Source organism: Hibiscus syriacus, unplaced genomic scaffold (assembly GCF_006381635.1).
Source record: "Hibiscus syriacus cultivar Baekdansim isolate YM2019G1 unplaced genomic scaffold, ASM638163v2 tig00000218_pilon, whole genome shotgun sequence".
NCBI classification, from domain to species: domain Eukaryota; kingdom Viridiplantae; phylum Streptophyta; class Magnoliopsida; order Malvales; family Malvaceae; genus Hibiscus; species Hibiscus syriacus.
This window is the reverse complement of record NW_024061774.1, coordinates 1155628-1177949: the sequence shown is the minus strand read 5'-3', so window position 1 is coordinate 1177949 and position 22322 is coordinate 1155628. Positions and strand designations below refer to the sequence as shown.

At 35.7% G+C, this 22322-nt stretch overlaps 2 protein-coding genes across 2 annotated transcripts; one reads left to right on the top strand and one right to left on the bottom strand.

The window, feature by feature from the left end:
• Nucleotides 1-1022: 1022 nt before the first annotated feature.
• On the bottom strand, nucleotides 1023-4226 carry LOC120154632 (50S ribosomal protein L33-like). Its single transcript, XM_039166335.1, has 2 exons — nucleotides 4133-4226; nucleotides 1023-1245 (listed from the first exon to the last, which is right to left on the bottom strand). The coding sequence occupies exon 2, from the start codon at nucleotides 1241-1243 to the stop codon at nucleotides 1067-1069; it is 177 nt and encodes a 58-aa protein (XP_039022266.1). The 5' UTR covers nucleotides 1244-1245; nucleotides 4133-4226; the 3' UTR covers nucleotides 1023-1066.
• A 56-nt stretch (nucleotides 4227-4282) lies between these two features.
• LOC120154532 (NADH dehydrogenase [ubiquinone] 1 alpha subcomplex subunit 8-B-like) lies at nucleotides 4283-6234 on the top strand. Its single transcript, XM_039166270.1, has 3 exons — nucleotides 4283-4382; nucleotides 4457-4684; nucleotides 6003-6234. Exons 2-3 carry the CDS (start codon nucleotides 4494-4496, stop codon nucleotides 6133-6135), a joined length of 324 nt encoding a protein of 107 aa, XP_039022201.1. The 5' UTR covers nucleotides 4283-4382; nucleotides 4457-4493; the 3' UTR covers nucleotides 6136-6234.
• The last annotated feature ends 16088 nt before the right edge of the window (nucleotides 6235-22322 follow it).

The window sequence follows — 22322 nt, the reverse complement described above, 5'->3', positions numbered from 1 at the left end:
TTGAAAAACTTTTCTAAATCTAAATCGAGAAAAAGAGTGCACCATGAAAATTTTCGAAAGTTTTTTCGACATAATATTCCGATCGAAATAACCCAAGAAAGACAACCCAACTCGCACTTGCCAACCGGAAAAACCACAAACAGATATGGATTCGAGTTTCACACTTTATGATTTATGTGTGGATTCTCGTCGCATTTTTTATGAATTTTATTTAAATTTATTTTATTTTTATTTAATTTTATGTTATAATATTTGATTCTTACTATAGATCCCTCACATTATATTTGTAGCTATACCTATACCTATACCTCTTTAAAAACATTTACAATTAAATTAACTCGATCCAAATTTTATTAGTTTGAGTCAATTATGTTCATCATTTTTTTAAAATGCAAATCTTTGTCATAAAACATCTTTGATTTTTTTTCCAATAATTCGAAATTTAATATTTATTATTTGATTAAAATCAAATTCAATTCAAATAATAAACATTATAACAATATATAAAATCAAATTTAATTATAATAAAAATGAAAACTCAATTGAATTTACTAATAATGAAATCAACCACTACAATTTGCATCGATTTACTTGTTTATTTGACCACTTTTCTCTTGAAAATGAACACAAGAAAAAGACAGAAGCTTGCAAAGACTGCAATCCCATAACTCATCGATAAGAAACCCTTTGTCAATCTCTACCTGGATTTTCACTTATTTTGCTGTTTAAACTTTTTTTTGTCAATACACGTGTCTGCCCGGAATTCAATTTTCCGATCAAAATGACAGAATCAAAACTTTCTGTACATGAAATGAGAAAAGTTGGTCCCTTGGAAAACATGAAGCACCAAGTGTATGCATTAACGAGTTCTGTCTAGTTCTTTTGAATGATTCTTAATGATGCAACTTTTGAGCTGCATCTTGGAGGCTTAAACAGATGTAACTAAACACGATAATCATTTATTCCGTTGCGCATAATTCGGTGTCATCTATGCAACAGTAGTACCAGTTACGTCGATTAAAAAAAAAATTCTTGAGAACAGAAAAGCTGAAACACAACAAGCTTCTTATTTCATCTTTTGTTCTGTGAAAAGAACATGACGATTTACCCGGGGATCATACTTGCGGAACTCGAGCTTCTCAGCCACTTTCTTAGCACTTTTTCTCTTCACATAGAAGAATCCAGTCCCAGCTGCCGAGACAAGACGGATAAACATAAACGTCTTTTTCTTCTTGTCACCCATTTCTGAATATACACGAGAAAACAAGATCGAATCAAAAGAAATGGACACAATTTAAACATTGATCCTACCATTATGAGTCCACAGTTCAAGATGCACACAATTTAAACATGTCATCAAGCAAGCAACCACCAACAGTCCAAATATATGCCATGAACATCAAATAGGTCCAAAGATGACACATAAATCACTCCAAATCATTATATCCCGCAGCACTGTAAAAGTTTCTATGGGTTCAATGACCCCTCTAGGCCACAAAATCCAGTCAATTTGAGCCAGGCCTGGACAATTTCTTTCGCTCAACTGACATTTTCCCCTCATTAATATCTTAATAATGGAGACTCGCATTAGTTTAAATTGTGTTCCCTTGATTGGTGATGGATTTTGAGGCTAAAGTTGTTGATTTACTAGCTTTGATGACCATATTGGATGTTTTCCAAAAGTGCGACGCAAAGTTACTGGACTCTATTATTTTTCTCTCCCGCAAGAGCCCCCGGCTAAGCTCATGGCTTGCACAAAGCTGGTCTGTTGCTGCAACTCGACATCCAAACTGATGCAGCCAACCAGTCCAGCTGTTAATAAATCTACTTGTTGGCATTTGGCCTTTGGAACTAGCATTGATACTACTCCACAGAGCCCGTTTGCCTTAAATTAACCAGGTCCCTCAAAGTATTACCTCATAATAGTGCAACGTACAGTACTCAGTAAATTTGTTCTAACTAATATATAACTCCTCTAAGTTGAGCTTGTAATACCACAATTGAGGTTCCTCCAAGTGGAAAGCCTCTAGATTGAGTTGATTTGCTGCAGGTGTTAATTGGTTGGCAAAAAACTGTTCACACCAATGAAGCAAAATCATAGGATCTTCAGACTCGTCATAAGTTTGAAACTCTAACTCGGTGAAGCGAGGTACTGTTACTCCAGCATGACTGCCACTGCTAAGCTTATCACTAGCCATCTGGAATACTTGTCTACCTTTGACGCAACTGCCTAGAACCAGAATTATCAGTTTCTCCTTAATTTTTGCTTATTTCATTAGTAAGAAATTACTTCTCTTAAAAAGAGGTTTATGATGTATATCCTAAGAAATTACGAGAAATAGGAAAGACTACTAGTTCATAGGGATATTAGTAATTAATAGGGATTCTTTAAAGAAGAATCTTTATTTAGGGGTTGTTTGTTTATTTCAGAATAATTAAACGTTGAATGATTCAAAGGCTCTGAATGAATTAACTCTGAATGTGACATGCTATTTGATAATGACTCTGAATCATTCAGAATGTACTTCTGTGCTGAATCATTCAACACTGTTTTGCTGAATTAGTCAACACTGAATCATTCAGAAATGCGAAACAAACGCGTTGAATGCTTCCATGAAGAGGCAAACAAATAGCCCCTTAGTTAATATTCTGCTTAAGCTAAGTTCCAGCTAATTTCTTCACTTGCCACTATAAGCGTCCACAACATATATATACTTAAGATAATAAAATCTAAAGGGTGATCAAACTTATCTACAAAACATGCAAATTTATCCTTTTATTTTATTTACGATTTTAATAATTTCCTAATGATCCTATGTCTACTTTGGAATGCTAAAATTTGGAGAAGTGTATCATCCCTTCTTACTAATAAAGGCACAACTAGTAGAAAAAGTTAGAAAAACAAAATCGAAAGATTACAAAAGAACTTCAATCATATGGTAAATTACCTACAAAAGCAAGGTTTATGGGTTGGTGAATGAATATAGATGGTTGCTGCATTTTTGCCAGCCTGATACCGAAACGAGAAATCGTTTGTTTAGTGAATGTTCATGAGAAACATATCCGGCAATGTGTACTGAGTTTGTATGGAGTGACAAGACAGCCATTAAGTTGGCATCAAGAGTTACAGTGGATGATCACAGAGTTATAAGGTGAATCTCTCATCACTATAATTCTTCGTTTGTCATGGAATGCTATGGTTTATTGGGCGTGGAGAGAGAAATAGCTTGTTACATAGTGGCCAGTCGAAGTCAGGGCAAGAATTGGTCGGATTGATAAAAGAAACCATTAGTATCAGGCTAACAAAGAAGAGAATTAATATGAATGCTACGGTAAATATTAATCTTTGTAAAGTTCGGAACATGAGATAGATGTATAGTTTAATGCGTTGGTGATATTGTACAGACTTGTAATATTGTTGAACCATAGCCGATTTCTTCTTTCTTGATTAGTGAAATATAAAGCTTATCCACACAAAAAAAAGAAAGGAAATTCAATCAGGAAGGCATTCTTTGCACCAATCGCCTTACAAAGAAATGAACCTCTAGGAGCACCCACACAATCAAATGAGCCTCACCCAAAAGAGTATAATGTTCTTTCGATGCAAAGTGTTACAAAACCGACTCTCGAGAAAAGTAGAAAAGATTACTCACCCTATTGCTAATCAAATACCAATTTTAAAGTTCACAAGCTTCAGCTAATGAAGTCTAGAATGCAAAGGACATCACTCAATAATCAGACATTTACTTCATTATATCCATCCCACCCGAGCAACTTTCGTGAGAGTCGGCAATGCCGACGTCCTACTGATTTCAGAACAGAAACAGGTTCCGGAAATAACTCAGCGTTGATAACCAATCACCAAAACATATATAGTCATATATAGAACAGAGAACAATCACTCCAATAGAAAGGAAAACTCCCTTCGCAAAAATGAAATGGAAAAGAAAAATAGAATCTTTTCCCCTAAATTCAAACACTTGACATTTCCAGGCTAAAATCAATTAGAAGATCTCTAAAAATTTGCAATAAATTCTACACTAACTCCAGATCAACGCCATCATAAAAATATATATAAACCCAGCAAAGAAGAGAGATCAAGGAGTAATCAAACAAAAAGATTTTAAAATACCGATTATTCGTCTCGGAAAATGATTGTTTTGCTGATTAGCTGAAGAAGGGAAACAAGCAAAGATACTGAAGACAAGGGTTTTGGGGGCTTAAAGACATAAAACCTCGGTTGAATTACGAAAATACCCTCCGAAGCAAAATAGAATTACGAACCAACTCCACATCTGCATATTGTTTTAAGCAGAGCCCCAGAATCTTCACCGCCCACGACAATTCTCTCTGTTTAAGCAAAAACCCACTGATTTATTAAGGTAAAAGATTGATTCCCAATTAATTTTTTTGGATAAGTTTTGAAAATTTGATATCTTTTTCTTTATTAGTGCAGAAAGAGACGATCTTTATTCTGAGTTCGGCGGTGTAAAATGGCGACGAAAGTTGTGGATGCGGCGGGGGAACCGATCCCAACATCGTCGGTGCTGATGTCATCAGCAAAGCACATTGAAATCAAATGCATGTCCGAAAACGTGGAGTTCCTCAAGTGTAAGAAGAAAGATCCCAACCCTGAGAAATGTCTCGATAAGGGCAGACAAGCTACCCGATGTGCGCTTGGAGTGTAAGCTTTTTTATTTTCAATTTCTTTGTCGGCGTTTATCAAAATGTTTAGAATTAGGGAATGATGGAATCAGGAAAGAATTAAACTGGAACGTGAGATTAAGTAGGGAATTACGTGATAATAAAGACTAGGGTTTACAATTTCTTCAACGGAAATGTTGCGCTGTTAGATAATTTGGATTTGGTGTTCTTTTTGGGCGTTTTATGCAATGAAAGTGTGGCTAAAAGTATGAAGATCGGTACTTCTTCATAAAATTATCCTTTTTTTTCACATATATTTGTGCATAGATACTGGTATATGATCATCCAAATTCACGTAAAAGCATTTTGAAAGCCGAATATGGCTCATCTCTTCTTGTGGGAAATGAGCATCTCTCTGGTTAAGCTGCGAAAACAAGTTGTTTCGACCAATTTAACATTGGTGTCATGTTGTTGGTTGATCTGAACTTGTTTTATGATTAGCAGTCGAAACTTAAAACGAGTCCGTGTTGGTCTGGGCATGATTAGGCAAAATAGATTCAAGTTTAGCCAAGCCATAGAATTGGATGTTTGTCCTTCCTATTTATGGGTTTGAATACGAGTAAGATCTAGTTACTGAAAAGCAACCGAATTTTATTAGGTTTTGGCCTCTTCTTTGTCTTTGATTGTTACAATGGGGCTTCCGAGTTTGTAGGATACCAGCTATTTGCCACTTTCTATTACTATGGATATCCATGTTTTGTGGTTTAAACAAAGGCCCTGAATACTAAATGTTTTTGGGGTCAAATTCTACATTAGATCCTTGCACTATGCTTTTTTAGCTGAGTTACTCCATTCACCATTATTTGATCATTTCTAGTCTTTTCTTTGGCATAATACCAACAAATACCCTTAAAGTTTGACTAAATAGTCATTTTGGGTCATATTCTTTTAATTTGGAGCAATTTGGCCCCTAACGTTTCGTTATAAGACTAAAAGCCTCCTAACGTTTGACTAAATAATCACTTTAATCCTTATTTTTTTTAGCATTTTGGCCTCCTATGTTTCATTTTAGGGGGTAAAAGACCCTTAAGTAGGATTCTATCCACATGGGGGCCTTTTTGCCCCAAAATGAAATGTTGGAGGCCAAAATGTTTCCCAAAAATGAATATGGACCAAAATGACTATTTGATCAAATGTTAGAGAATTTTTTTGTCATTATGCTTGTATTTTTAACTACACATTTTCAGTCTCGATGCCAACTCTTATTTTTAATTCCATTGGATGGTATGAGGAGGCCACCGTGTGGATTAGTATTATGATTTTGTATTTATGGAATGTTGAACTGATGTGTGGTGCAGGCTAAAAGATGTGTATGAGAGATGCAAAGATCCCATGGAAGCATATGTGGGATGTATGTATTACCACACAAATGAGTTCGATTTGTGTCGCAAAGAGCAGCAAGCCTTTGAGAAAGCTTGCCCTTTGGACTGACCAGTCTTGCCTTGCATGCTTCATTTATTAATAAGTTTGAGTCCTACAGAAACTGTCCCTATCCCATGTTTTCGTCATTGTCTCCCTCTTTTTGTATGGATAAAAGACTCATTCATTCATGCTGTTTTGTATCAGCTGATGAAGAAAATATATGCTTCGGTTCGGCGGACATAACTGTATTGATACGAAATAAATAGACCTATCTTGCTTTTCAGCTCTTGGCTTTTTTGCTTCTTTATAAACCTTTTTTATTTAAATTGGAAGGTAATTATTTTTTTAATAGTCTAGGCTAATTATATTTGTTTAAATTTTTTTAACCGATTGATAATGTATACACACCCTACAAAAAAACTGTTCGAATCTAAAATTTTTAGAGAGAACAACATTCATTTTTATCACTGAGTTTGAGTCTGAGATCACTTGAAAATTCATTTGGAAGGTAATTATTGTGATCAAGTTTGCCTATGAATTATATAAAATATGTTCAAAGTTGGTTTTGTAATTCAATTATAATATACTTAAGAGAAAATAACTTCAGTGACTAAAAATGCCTTATAATATACGATTTTAACCAATTTTTTTTGGATTTGTCAAAATGACTAACTAAATCGCAATGCGATCGATAATTCGCAACGCGATCTCTGGTATCGCAAATCAGTTTCCAGATTCGCAACGCGAACTTCGACTATCGCATTGCGATTGTTCAAATTCGTTGCGATTGTCGAAGTTCGCGTTGCGATTTTCCAAATTCGTTGCGATAGTCCAAATTCGCGTTGCGATTTTCTAAATTCGTTACGATAGTCGAAGTTCGCGTTACGATTTATTCTAAATAAAATTTTGTTGCCAGCTTTGAAGGTTCATCTTTAATGTCTTGTATGAGTTTATGAAGGAACTTCGCTGCCTACAACTCCACATTATTTGAAGAAGACGCCATCTCCTCCTATGATCTACAAAATTAATAGGCAATAATCAAGTAAAAATTATCAGTCCCAAACTATCAGATTTAGTCGCTGCGTTTTCAAACCAATTTTGCCCTAACAAGAGTAATTTCCAACAGTAATCTAACTCCTCGTACTTATCAAATTTCCAATCCCAATGTATTCATAACTAAAACAAAAAGAAACACTGATAAAAACCGGTTACTTAAGATTTCATAGTTCAGTAACACATTTCTCAAGGAAGAATATCTAAAGCTCAAAATTAGCAAATTAAGCTCCCGAACTATCCTATCGGACACAGCAATGCGAGTTAGATAAAAATTTGTTTGTTTCTCGAGAAAATGTTCGTATTTTCACGGAAAAACTAGTTTAGCGGCGAAAAAAAAGAAGCAACCCTAGACGAAGAGAAATGGTCAAATACAGAAAAAAGAGAAATTACCTGATCCAAGATCAAAGAGCTTAGAGGTCAGCTACATGGAAAGAGTGGCTCGTAGAAGAAACTACTTTAATAAAGAAAAAAAAAGTAACGAAAAATACACAGATGCAGGAAAGTCTGGAAAAACAAAGTGCATAAAATGGGGCTATTCCCAAACACATTCCTTTTAACTCGTAGGTGCGGGATTTTTTTTCCTTCTTTTTTCAGAATTACATATTTACCCTCCTAGATCCTTTATTGTATTTGGATCTTGGGACAAAGGCCCATGGATTTACGGAGTTATACCCATTATCAAATTGTTTTATTCATTTATGGTTATTCTTTTAGGGTTAATTCTACCAAATTCCATTTAATTATAGATTAAATTTTAAATTGATCCTTAAACTTCAAAATATTTTGATTGGATATCCGAATGAAAGTTCCATTTCCTTTCTTTCAAAAAACTTAAAGTATCATTTTTAGCTAGGTTCTTCCATTAATCTAGCTATCACATTTTTCATTGAAGCGACTTCTTTGTTAATATTAATGTACAATGGATTATAAATAGAGAAAATAACCTTAGTGACCAAAAATGCCTTATAATATACGCTTTTAACCAACTTTTTTTGGATTTTCCAAAATGACCAACTAAATCGCAATGCGATCGATAATTCGCAACGCGATCTCCGGTATCGCAAATCAGTTTCCAGATTCTCAACGCGAACTTCGACTATCGCAATGCGAACTTCGACTATCGCAATGCGAACTTGGACTATCGCAATGCGAATATGTAAATCGCAATGTGATAGTCGACTATCGCAATGCGAACTTAGACTATCGCAACGCGAACTTCGACTATCGCAATGTGAATATGTAAATCGTAATGCGATAGTCGACTATCGCAATGCGAATATGTAAATCGCAATGCGATAGCCGACTATCGTAATGCGAATATGTAAATCGCAATGCGATAGTCGAAGTTCGCGTTGCGATAGCCCAAGTTCGCATTGCGATAGTCGACTATCGCATTGCGATTTACATATTCGCATTGCGATAGTCCAAGTTCGCATTGCGATAGTCGAAGTTCGCGTTGCGATTTATTCCAAATTCGTTGCGATAGTCCAAAATCGCAACGAATGGTGATATTGCATTTGTTTCTTAAGAATTTTCTCTAAAAAGATAGTATTCGCGCGGACGTGTCGAAGACACGCATTACCATGACCACGACCCCGACCCGACCCGAGACGAACGGCGGCGACGGCGCGCGAGAGTCGCCCTTGTTCTCTATCACTCAACAAAGAAGTGGGAAAGCCAAGCCTTAAAAACCATTCCCAATAGTGTTTCCAATACTATGTGGGATTGAGCATTACCAACACTTGTTCCCAATACTATGTGGGATTGAGCCTTAAATAGTGATATTGAATGTTTTGCTTAAAATTGCAATAATTGTGATTGATTGTAGATTGACTTTTAATTATGACATATTTAATCGTATAATACTAATGTAATTGGTTGTTGATTCAGTTGTTTTAAGGTGCATGATTGTTAATTGTTTCCTGAATAATCAAATTGTATTGGAAACAAATGTTGGTAATGCTCAATCCCACATAGTATTAGAAACACTATTGGGAATGGTATTTAAGGCTTGGCTTTCCCACTTCCTTGTTGAGTGATAGAGAACAAGGGGGACTCTCGCGCGCCGCCGCCGTCTCGTCTCGGGTCGTGGTCGTGGTAATACGTGTCTTCGACACGTCAGCGCGAATACTATCTTTTTAGAGAAAATTCTTAAGAATTTGGAATAAATCGCAACACGAACTTGGACTATCGCAATGCGATAGTCGAAGTTCGCGTTGCGAATCTGGAAACTGATTTGCGATACCAGAGATCGCGTTGCGAATTATCGATCGCATTGCGATTTAGTTGGTCATTTTGGCAAATCCAAAAAAAGTTGGTTAAAATCGTATATTATAAGGCATTTTTGGTCACTGAGGTTATTTTCTCTATACTTAATAAAATTATATTGATGGATACTGTCATCAATGAATCTAGGAAGACGTTTGAGTGTATGTAACATTATATGATATATCATAATAAATAAATTGAACTTTTAATATTAAGTTGAAGATTTTTTTAATTAAAATTCATAAGAAAACGTGTTTGTTTTTCTATTATTTCTATTTTATAAAATTTTTATACAAATAATTTAATATATTTTCTCATATTATAGTATTACATTATATATTTTATCTTTATAGGATAGACTTATATTAAATTTAGAGCTTGAATGAAATATAAGAATTTTAAGATAAATCTTTAATTTTGCCCACAACTCATTAATATATTATTTTATGTTATTTTACAAAAGATTCTAGATGTGTCCCTTTACGAGTTAAGACAATCTCCTCCGATTTAGAGCCGGATCAATATCCTTGCATTGAAAATAGATTGAATGATTCGACAAACAGAAGGGCCTACCATTTCTCAATGCGGTTGATAAAATCCAGCGTGAAGGCGGACGCACTACAGCAAAAGTGGCTTATTGCGGCGTTTTTTTTACTTATAGCGGCGTTTGAAAAACACCGCTAAAAACACATACGGCGTAAAAAAAACGCCGCTAAAAGCGCCGCTAAAGTTTGCGACGTTTTTCAACAAAAAAATGCCGCAATAGGTTACAATATATAGCGGCGATTGTTCAACAAACGCCGCAAAAGGTATTGATATTTAGCGGCGTTTATCATTAAAACGCCGCAATAGGTGTTGATATTTAACGGCATTTGGCAGACAAACGCCGCAATAGTCGTTGATGTTTAGCGGCGTTTTCTTCAAAAACGCCGCAGTAGATTTTTATTTTTACCGGCGTTTTCCTACAAACGCCGCAGAATATGTCTTGAGATTTTGCAACGTTTTTATCAAAAACGCCGCTAACTGTATGGTATATTGCAGTATTTTTGTTACAAACGCCGCTAAATAACACAGAATTTAACAATTCTAAAAATTATACTTAATACCCCAAATCTGTTTTTTCAACCTGTTCCATTATCCAACAAACAAAACAGCAATAACATCAAATCCAATATAATAAATAAAAGTTTTCATTAACGTAATATAAGTTAAGTTAAACACGGTTCAGTAACATTAACATAATGCTCATAACATAAATGAGGCTACGATGGTGGATTCTGAGGTTGCGTTTTTTGTATCATCAGCATCATATCATTGAGTCGTTTTTCAAATTCTTTACATCTCTGCTGATATATTACTTCTCTCTGTTCTGCCGCTGCCTCTCTCTGTGCTGCCGCTGCTTCTCTCTCTGCTTCCGCTGCTGCTCTAGCTACTTCCGCTGCTGCTCTCTCTGTTTCCCTTGCTTCATTTTCCGCTTTCAAGTTAGCCATTTGTTGATCCATCTCAGCCAATTTTTCTTTTAAACGACCAACTTCTAATTGGGAAGATCGAGACTGTGATGACATGTACTGTGATGAACTGGATCCAAAATATTTGGTGGGAGTAACGAATGATCCTTGACAGCGCACCCGACCATATCTTTCAGGACCCAAAACGTCATTAATAGCTTGGTTTTCAATGTCATCATCATTAACAATACCTTGACTCGAAGCAGTAGCATGATACTCTGCCCTTTTCTCCCTCAATTTTTCCTAATAATAAAGTGAATAATTAATTAAAATAAAAAATGTCATGGTACAAATATAAATAAAGTCAGGTAAATTTAAAACATCTACCCAATAAACGTACCATAATTTCTGCAGCGTCAGCAGTCATAGGAGTGCCATCCTTCTTCGTATGTGTCATGTCGAAGAGTTGGATTCGACCAACTTTAGAACCGGATGTATTTTCCTACAATGTACCATAATGTAATTACTATGAGTTAGTATGTACATGGAATACAAAAAAACTATTTCAATAATCTATAATACCTCCTCATGAGCTATACAAGCAAAGCTCTTCGATCCAGCCGTGTGCGTAAACTTTTGTTGTTGCCTACTAGCAACACCAACATGCTCTCGGTCCTACAATGTCAAACAACCACTTATAATGATGATTTAAATTTTGTTACAAGTATTTATGAAAAATACATCATACCTGTCCTTTTTGAGAACTCCAAAATCTGACTGCATCTTCCCATTGGTACCTGAGCATTCCTGGTGGGACGTTTGCAACTTCTCTTCAAGGCTGAGATCATTCTTGAAGTATTTCTTCTTTAAGGAGCTCTTGTGATCCCTCCATCTCTTCCCTAACGCTTGCTTCACATAATCGTCAGAGACCTCTAAAACAAATTTCTCCTATACAGCAAATAAGTGTGCACCGTAAGTATAAATTAGTATTGAATTTATATAGAGTATCTATTATAATGACATTATTACCTTAACAAAATCCAACGCTTGATTTTTGTTACTATTAGGCATTTTGCGCCATGACTCATAATTGATCGGTAACAGATTCGTATTACGTCCAACTATGCCTAAGTAACCTGCTAGAAGACGTGATTCTGGGCCAATAGGTTGACCGGCATCGTTTCTTGAAACTTTGACACGATGCCCAGAAGGAAGTTGGTATAATTCCTTTAAAGTTGTACGTCCTCGAGTCTTGCGCGTTCCAGCATTTTCAACTATATAAGAAATTATTAAATGTCAGTTTTGAAAATGAACAAAGTAGTAAATAAAGTTTCGAAGATTACCTTGAATTTCTACTTCTTCAACAGTTTCAGGAACTTCGGAAGACTCAGGTGCATTCGTTTCCTCGTTATTTCTTTCTACATGGTCTTCAGAAGCTTGAACAACCCGCAAATCAGATATTTTTCTCCTCGGCATTATATATGTAATAAACAAACATGAGTAATAAAAAATGATTTAATTAATGAATACATTGAAAGACAACATATTAAGGGTTATAACATTATAAATAAATAAATGAAGATATAAAATCGTACAACAGTCTTATGTAATGTCAGTTGTCATAAATATCTTCATCAACGTCCTCCCGAACCCATTGAAATTGTGTTGTATTACTGATAGTTTCATCTAAGTTTTGTGGTAGTAGAGGTAAACACTATGATCTTGTTTCAATGTCATCTCTACTTCCATCCCCGATGTCTATCAAGTCTCTGGGAGTATTTCGAAGCACAACATACCAACCGTCATCCATTGGATCGTGACAATAAAATACTTGTTTCACTTGAGAGGAAAATACTTATGGTTCATCCATCAAACGTTGACCCGTGTGAATTAATCGAGAGAAATTCACCATTGAAAACCCGAATTTATCTCTTTTTATACATCTGTTTACATCAACCCAGTCACACCGAAACAACACAACCTTTCGTTTTCCATAATAATCTAACTCAATAATGTCCGTAATATTTCCATAATAATCGACCTCTCCATCCTGCGAATTATTGTCCCTTACAGTAGCATAACTTGTAGTTGATGAAGTAACTACGACTCCACAATTTTGTGTCCTCCTTAATCTTTCACGAGATTTCGTGTGAAGCCTGAACCCATTAATGAGGAAGACATTATATCTTTTAACTATTCTATTCGGACCTTGAGAAAGCCATTTAACTTCTTCACTAACTTCTCTCCCACTCCAAACCTATTACACATGAATGGTGAATTAATTTGCATTGATGTCGATATAAAAAGCAAGACATATATTTATTTATAAGTGTTCCGTAAGATTTAGTTGCTTACCGTCTGGCCTAACCATTCATGAATAGTTTCTGTGAATAACTTATGTAGCTCTCGCTGATTTAATCTTCGGGAGCGTGCTCGAGATCTCAATACTTCTTTAAACTCACTATAAAAGAATATTATGTCGTTAAAAATTGATAAATATAAAAGATAAAGAGATTTCATTAGGATTGGGTCCGAAAGACTTACGTGCGAAAGTGATCTATTGAATCGTGATGGAAAAGAACATATTGGTGTGCTTGTACCCAAGACGTGTCATCTAAATGTGCAATTTCAACTTTCCCTAATGGTTGACCATAACTTCCAAACAAATAATGTTGAGTTAAGTCATCAGTACCTAACTCATCATTTCGATTTGGTCTATTCCATCTTGTTTCAACATGTTCCAAATATCTAGAGCAAAATGTCATACATTCCTCTGCCAAATACCCTTCAGCAATTGATCCTTCCGGATAACGCTTATTACGACAATAAGACTTCAACTTGCCCAAGAACCTATACAGAAAACAACATACTACGTAAATACATTTTATTCAAATGTATAATCAGTAGTAATTTGAAACGTGTAATTCAATTAACACCTCTCTATAGGGTACATCCATCAATAGAAAACGGGACCACCAACTCTTGCTTCGTGAGGAAGATGAATTAACAGATGCACCATAATTGTGAAGAATGAAGGCGGAAATATCTTCTCCAAGTTGCATAAAGTCAAGGCAACTCGATCTTGTAGTTTATCAAGTTCTTCAACCATTAGAACTTTCCCACATATGGCTTTCATTATATTAGAAAGTTCAATGATACAAGACGTCACCTTACTCGACATGCAACCGCGAACAGCTACTGGTAGTAAATCTTGCATTAATATGTGATAATCATGAGACTTTAAACCATAAAGTCTTCGATCTTTAACACTAACACATCGAGAAATGTTTGATGCATACCCATCTGGGACCTTTATATCTTCAACACCGTGCAAACACTTCTTTTTCTTTCTTCGAAAGAGAAAAAATAGAAGGCGGCAAGAAATTTCTTCCATTCGGACGTAATTGCGGATGAAGATCATGTCGAATTCCCATGTCCACTAAGTCAAGTCGACTCTTAAGATTATCTTTAGATTTTCTGCCATCATTCAGAATGGTCCCGATAATATTCTCACAGACATTCTTCTCAATATGCATTACATCAAGATTATGTCTCAAAATTTGCTTTTTCCAATAAGGCAACTCGAAGAATATACTCCTCTTTTTCCACAAGTCTACCTCATTTGGATCATCCTCTTCATCATACTCATCATCAGTTTGTTCGTCAACTTCAAGCTCTTCATTGACCTGTTTTGCCTTTTTCTTTGATCGTGTACTAGTTGGTTGATTCATCTTTCCATAAGTAAAATTGATATTTTTCAACATTCTGAATATTTCAGAGCCGGTTGTTTGGTTAGGAGCATTTCGAAACTCTTCATCACCATCAAACATATTCTTTTGACATCTAAATCTATGATTATCAGGTAACCACCGACGATGTCCCATATAAGAGAACTTTTTTCCATTAACCAACCACTTCGAACATGTTTGTGCAGCACAACAAGGACAAGCATAACGACCTTTGGTACTCCAACCAGATAAATTTTCATACGCAGGAAAATCATTAATTGTCCATAATAAAGTAGCGCGTAAATTAAAGTTCTCCTTTGTCAACACATCGTACGTTTCAACCCCTTCCCATAACTGTTTCAACTCTGCAATTAGCGGCTGCATGTAAATATCAATATCATTTACGGGGCCTTTCTCGCCGGGGATTATTATGGATAAGATGAAAGATGATTGTTTCATGTAAATCTAGGGAGGCAAATTGTATGGAACAAGTATAACAGGCCAAGTACTATACGAAGTACTCATGAGTTTGAAAGGATTAAACCCATCAGTTGCAAGACTGAGCCTGACATTTCGAGGATCTCTCGCAAAACTTGGATACTTGTGTTCAAATGACTTCCAAGCTAAAGAATCTGCAGGATGCCGTAATAATCCATCATCGGTTCTGCCATCATGATGCCACCTCATAGACTCAGCAATCTTGGAGGACATAAACAATCTTTGTAGCCTAGGTATGAGAGGAAAATATCGCAGAATCTTGATCGGTTTCTTTCTTGATTGTGCTTGAGCTTCATCCTCAGTAACATTTTATGCCTCTCTAGTAATCCATCGAGATTTTCCGCATACATGACAAAACTCCTGATTTTTTCGATCACCCCAATATAACATACAATCATTCGGACAACTATGAATTTTGTCATATCCAAGACCCAAATCTTTGATCATTTTCTTCATATCTTTGCATGATTGAGGGATTTTTGCAAAAGGAAACACTTCTCCTAGTAACTCCAACAATTGCGTAAAGGAGTTACCAGTCCACCCTCCCAGGCATTTTAAGTGGAAAAGACGAATGCAGAAAGAAAGCTTTGAAAACTTTGATCCCTCATAAAGTTGTTCATTCATTTCATTCAGCAACTTGTAAAACTTTGCCGCTTCTCCATTTGGCTCTTCATCACATCCACTTCTTCCAATCTCAGTGAAATCATTAACATCATCCTGACAATAATTTTCTGTATCATACGACTGATGATTGTGCATATTAAATGCATCTCGTAACATCCCTTCCATGTCATCTTCTCTAAAAGTTGGATGGGGAGAAGGAGCACGATAAGTCGAGTAACTCGTGGAAGCAGATCTATCTGATACAATCTCTCCATGAAAGATCCATTTTCTATACCCCCGAACAAATCTAAAAATTACTAGATGCTCGTACACAACTTCACGAATGTGCCAATTAATATTCACACAATTCTTACAAGGGCAAAGAATCATATTTTCTTGGCTTGCATTCAGAAAAGCTAAATTTAGAAAGTTTTCGACTCCATTTCGATATTCGACGCTTACCCTTGAGAAATCCATCCAACTCTTATCCATTTCGTATTTATGGAGTTTCAATTTCAAATGTTAATTGCTAATAATATAAATAAAATTAGAACCTAAACAGAAGCATTAAATTATCATATTTAGTGCATAATAATATTTGCATAGTATAAAACTAATCACTCGTAAATTATACAACTTTTAAATTGATAAAATTGTATGGGAGCAAATGTATCTCAGTTAATTTATAAAAATTATAACGAGAATTATATACAACTGCATACTATAAAACTAAATACTTACACATGTTTCATCGAAATATAGCATTTACATCTAAACAGACTCATGTTTCATTGTTACAGAGAGAGGCATTAAGAACTTAGAACGAAATATAAACCCTTCCCACAACCGTGTTAAGATCTATAAAACTTTTTACTTACATTTTGAGCAAACAAAGCTTATCATGCAACCAAAAAATCTTTGTTAACAACAATGTAACAATAAAATAATTAGACTTTCCATTTTTCCATGAAACATTAGCTTATTAGCAGCAAAATCCGAAAAGAAGGATGTGTTATGTAGGAGGGTGGGTGAACAATCTATAATTTTGCATTCGTTAGTCATATTAAGTTTATACAATGGGCCCTTAATAAGCTGGAAATTAAAGATAATGAACATAGTAAAAACCCTAATACATATGGCAAAAGACTATGTATTTATTTGCATTAATTTCGATACATAAGCTGAAAATTAAAAACCACCGAGTTTTGCAGGAGGAAATTCAAGATACAAAAGCAAATTTCACTAATCACCAAGAGAAATGGCATAATGCAAAAAAAGAGAATGATATATTTTGCAGAGCGAATGATATCTGCACAAGAGAAATGGCATAATGCAAAAAAAGAGTGGTGATGAGGTAATTATGAATCCTTTAAGTTATTGGCTTAAGATGCTTACTACATAGGTTAAGTCCTAATTTGTAGTTTTCAATGCATGCCTCTGGTATTTTCATTGCTGAAATTGGATGCTCTCTCGGTTTGCTGCATATAATGATTGCCCTGCATGTGCTATATTTTGAACCTAAGTCCACAATTCTAGTTAGTTTGTGGTTCACTTCACTTCTATGAAAAAAACAATGAATTTGAACTCATTGGATGGAATAAAAAAGTGTACTAGTGGTTGGGTTACTTCACCTTCTATCCATTAATCCTTCTTACAAGATTCATGTTCTTGAGAATAAGCCTCAGTCTTTTTATCAAACTTTAGATATCAATGAGTGTTCATTGTTATAATAAAAAGGGATGTTTGGGAGAAGAAAAAGATATGATACCAACCGATGTAGGAGAGATTAGATGAAATGTACCACTTGGAGTTATGGTCTATTATGAGTAAAAAATGGAGGATATTAAGGTTCATTTAGGGATAATGTGAATAGAATCCACTACTACCATCTCTATTGACCCATTCTACAAAGCGGGCGTGTGGAAAAAATGATGACGGGACTCTTTACTTAATCCAGAATTCTAAACTGTTTGTAACCTTTCTTGACATGGATGAAGCTAGGGATGGGTATGGGTTGGGTCGGGTTTTCGACCCACCCACCCGACCCAAAAATTCTAACACCTCCACCAGAAATCCGACCCGAAACAAAAAAATTTCACCCCGACTCGAACCATATATATGATACCCGACCCGGCCCGGATTATTATTATTATTTTATTCGAAAAAAGTAAAAAGTTTCTAAAACCCAATATTTGCAGTGAGATTGATCATTAAAGTTCAAACAAACATAAATGATAAAAAGGGAAGAATCTCTCAAATAGATGATCAAATTTCTAAACTCATCACCAACAGTTACTAAGAGCAAAAAAGTCCAGCAGTTACTAATTTGAATGGCATGGCTGCATGATCAAGTTTCTAAAACCCAATATTTGCAGTAAAGATGTAAAACCCAAATCTCTATTCAAAATTTGCATGGCATGGCTGCCATTCTCATCTCATCTCATTTCATGCTAATTACTAATTTTCTCATCTCATTTGAATTTCTAGTAAAGATGTAAAACCACTTTGCTCAATTTAATTGGGAGAATTGTACTCGTTTAAGGCATGGTTGCATCGAGAAAACAACAATTAAAACCCTAAACCAAGAAACAACTAAATGATAGTTACTAATTTTCTCTGAAATTGAAACTCTAAATCTAACAATAGGTTGAATAGAAACATGATTTTCACATATATAAAATCAGCAGAAAATCAAAAACAAAAAGAGAAAATACTTACCTTAATAAAATTGAAATTCTTCACTCTTACAAAGCACCGATTGTGAGAAGACAAGTTAAAAAATGGAACTCTTGAAGGCATAAACTGAAAAAGAAAGATTTGAGTTTTAGTGGGTGATGAAATGGGTGATGAAATGATGAACTAAAACTCCATAAAATTCAATTTTTTGCACGAAAATGAAGAGAGAGAAAAAAACTTACCTTTCGTTCGTGAGTTCTCTGCGCAGAGACATAATGAAAAACTAAGACTGTTGGATAGCTGCCTATTGGTAGTATAAAAGCTCACTAAACAAAGTCACAAATGGTGAAAGAACTTTAAACTTAGTACTTCATTTACAGTATTCTGTACGAAATGAGTGACATGATAACCTAACTTATGGTAACAACGCAAAGCCCTTCCGTAGCAAACCTTTGGAACCCTTAACCTTGTGGTTCAAAAGACCCTACAAAAATTCAGTTTAGTGATCCAATCGAACTGAAGTCACGGTAGAGCTGAAATACCTCAAGATTGCATTCAATTCAACAATCTCCAAATTTTAAGCAGAAACTGTCTAGCATCAATAATCACAATGTTATGTATGATTAAATGACACCCCGAGATGAAATCGTTGAACTCTTTAACACCCCGACCCTCTCTTAACCAATGCTCCATGACCTCTGATATTCCAGTCCAAACAAATCATTTTACAAAACTCAACGCATCATAACGGGAGTTTACTTTGAATCTAGCAAAAACTGAAACCTCTCTTAACCAAACTACACTCAATGAAGTTACCCGACATGGGATTTGGACTAAATTACTCAACAAAGCTTGCCAAGAGTTCCTAAACTATGGAAATAAATGCAAGAAAAGAGACCATTTATGTATAATTTACTTCAACTCATGATGAATGTCATTACCACAAGACAAACAAGTATGGATGCGAATGTATCATACAAGCTCAAAATGTCAGCAGGTTATTCAACCTGAAGCAAATACTTCGAGTTAGCAAATCACTTCAATATCATAACTAAAATTCTTGCATACCAAATCATACATACATTGGTCATGTACTTCCAATTAAAACCAGATTCTAATCATTAGCATGTTTAAACCAGCTTTTTCAGCAATGAAGCTAATGTCATGTGCAATACAGAGCTCATAAGCACAAAAGCACTTAAAAACATTAGAGAAATGCAGATTTATTTCATCAGAACCCTATTTAATGCTAGCATAACCAGGCAGAAGTGATAAACTTACTTCATCAAACATTTATCGAACACCTTTTTTGATATTCCGTTAAATTTCTTTGAAATTTCTTGGATTTGATTTCCTAATTCATATTCAATAACTGTCTAAAACAACATTCCCTTAATTACGAAACATCATTCTTGTTCAGTAAAAAACATTTCGTGTTCAGTAAAAAACTAATTGCTCGTTAAGTTTGTTAAATTAACTCCACTCGAGCATGAGGAAACAAATCCAACCAGGAAAAGAAACTAGAACCCTATGAAGCTTCGAATAGACTAAGAGAACAAAAATTGAACAGAGTTTACTAACCTTTGAACAGAACTAAGATCTAAAGGCCTGCCAAAAATTGAGTCACCAATGAGCTTTGCCAAATCTGGATTCCCTCGTTGAAAACTTTCGTTGGAGGTTTAACGACAAGAACCCTATCTAAAATTTGAGGAGGAATAAACTGCAATGGTTGGTCTTCTCCAACCGCAAACAAATGCCTGTAACTCAGTTTCCCTGACCCAGCACCGACTTCCAAAGAACGAGAATCAAAATGGGAAAAGGAAATCTAGAAAGAAAAATAAACAAGTGATAGATCAACTAACCGTTTGTTCACAAAATTATAAATTCGTAATGAATAGATATGGAGAATCAAAATGAAGAGAAGTTGTTGTATATACTAATCGTTTGTTCTTGCACTGCTAATTCGAGGAAGAAGATTTGGGGATAAAACAAATAAGGGGTTCGGGCTGAGCAATTAGGGATATCTGATAAATTAAAGGACAATTGTGGCGTTTATATTAAAAACGCCACAAAATAACTACTCTATTGCTGCGTTTTTTACGAAAACGCCACTAAGGAACTATTCTATTGCGGCGTTTTAGGAACAAACGCCACTATATGTGTAATATATTGCGGCGTTTTTGGTCAAAACGCCGCCAATTTACCACTCTATTGCAGCGTTTTGACTCAATCGCCACAAAATTTATACTCTATTGTGGCGTTTGTGGTAAAAACGCTGCCAATTTACCACTATATTGCGGCGTTTTGGCTAAATCGCCGCAAAATTTATAATCTATTGAAGCGTTTGTGATATAAACGCCGCTAATTTAGCACCCTATTGCGGCGTTTTTCTAAAAACACCGTTATATGTCAATTATATTACAGCGTTTTTACTAAAAACGCCGCTAAAGTATCAATTAGTGGCGCTACGATTGTAAACGCTGCTATATGTTTAACTTTTGTGGCGTTTTCTCTCCAAACGCCTCTAAAAACGCCGCTACATATCAGTTTTGCTGTAGTGACGATTCTGAGGGCTTTCAACAGAAGCATGGAAAAGAAAGTCTCTTTTATTTTAGAGTTGACCGAAACAGCAATCCGGTCTAACTGAACAATTGCTACAATACCACATAAAACCAGGTCCAAAGTAACCAAGATCTTGCAAACCACAATTAAACACCATGTCTTGGAAAGAAGAATATGGGGAATTCGAGGAGCAACCTTGGCGATTAGCTAGGGAAATGATGGCATTAAAGTCACCAAAGACAACCCATGGGGCATGTAATAGTGGAAGCTAATGAAGATGCCCCCAAGAGTCCTTGCGTAAGTTGCTTGTTAGACTAGCATAGGCAAAAGTGGCCAGAAAAGATTAAGGAGAATTATCCGGAGAGATATTATAGTGGATAAATTGAAAATGGCAAGATAAAATGGAGACGCGAATGTGATCTAACCATTAAAGCCAAATACCTCTTGACAAACCAAGAGCGTTAACACAGTAAGAATTGGGAAAGTAGAAAGAGCCAATTACTTGATGCCTCTTTTCCTATTGACACGAGTTTCCACAAATACAGAAACATCTAGGCGAAAGTCATGAATATATTGTCTAGCTCCCACAACCTTGGTTGTTCCAAACAAAGAGGTTTATAAACATTGATAAAAGATGTCAAAGGAGGAGCCGAGAGACTCAAAATTCATTCCACCATGGCCGACCGACCATGGGACGTAACTTCGTTTGCTAACACGTTAACTTCAGCAAGAGGTGGCAAAAGTAAGGTTGGGGAAAACCTCGAATCAGTAGAAGCATCAACCAACGGATGCTTGTTGGTTTATCGGCATGGGATTTGAGTGAAAGCGCAATAGGAGCAGCGAATGCAGTCAACTACGACGCAGAATGCTTGGCCGGATTGAGATTAAACTGGGCCCGACCTTTAAAGCACGACTGGAGGAAGCAGCGTACAGACTTTTTAGGCATGATATTAGTGTTCCTTGGACCAAAAATAATGGGAGCGTTCTTTCGAGCCACAAGAGAATTTTTACCTTTAGCCTTAGAAAAAGACATTATAGATAGTGGGAGCAATAGCAACCACGTTCTCAAAGCCCCTATGATCAGTCTGGGGTTGTTCCGCAGTTGGCTGGAACGGAATATGGATGTTGGATTCCGTCAAAGTAGCTCGTGAGGGCGCATCTGCAGCATTAGCATTCTCAACATCAATGTCATTCTCTACGTAAATAGGATTGTACATGGAACTGTTTACGTAGTTTTCGGTGGATATGCGTGATTAGCAGGAGGAGCCGAAATCCTCACTGGCGCATATACTTGGTTCTCGTTGTTTCTTGGGGAGACGAGGATCTTCGGGATTTAGGCTCATTCATAGAATTCGGTTTATCGTATTAGCAAATCAAGGCTTTTGGTTATACAGTATCATCATGTATTCTTTCACTT

Coding starts and splice junctions, on each gene's coding strand:
- LOC120154632 (XM_039166335.1), bottom strand. CDS start 1,243: ATGGGTGACAAGAAGAAAAAGACGTTTATGTTTATCCGTCTTGTCTCG.
- LOC120154532 (XM_039166270.1), top strand. CDS start 4,494: ATGGCGACGAAAGTTGTGGATGCGGCGGGGGAACCGATCCCAACATCG. Junction 4,685..6,002: donor ACCCGATGTGCGCTTGGAGT/GTAAGCTTTTTT, acceptor TGTGTGGTGCAG/GCTAAAAGATGTGTATGAGA.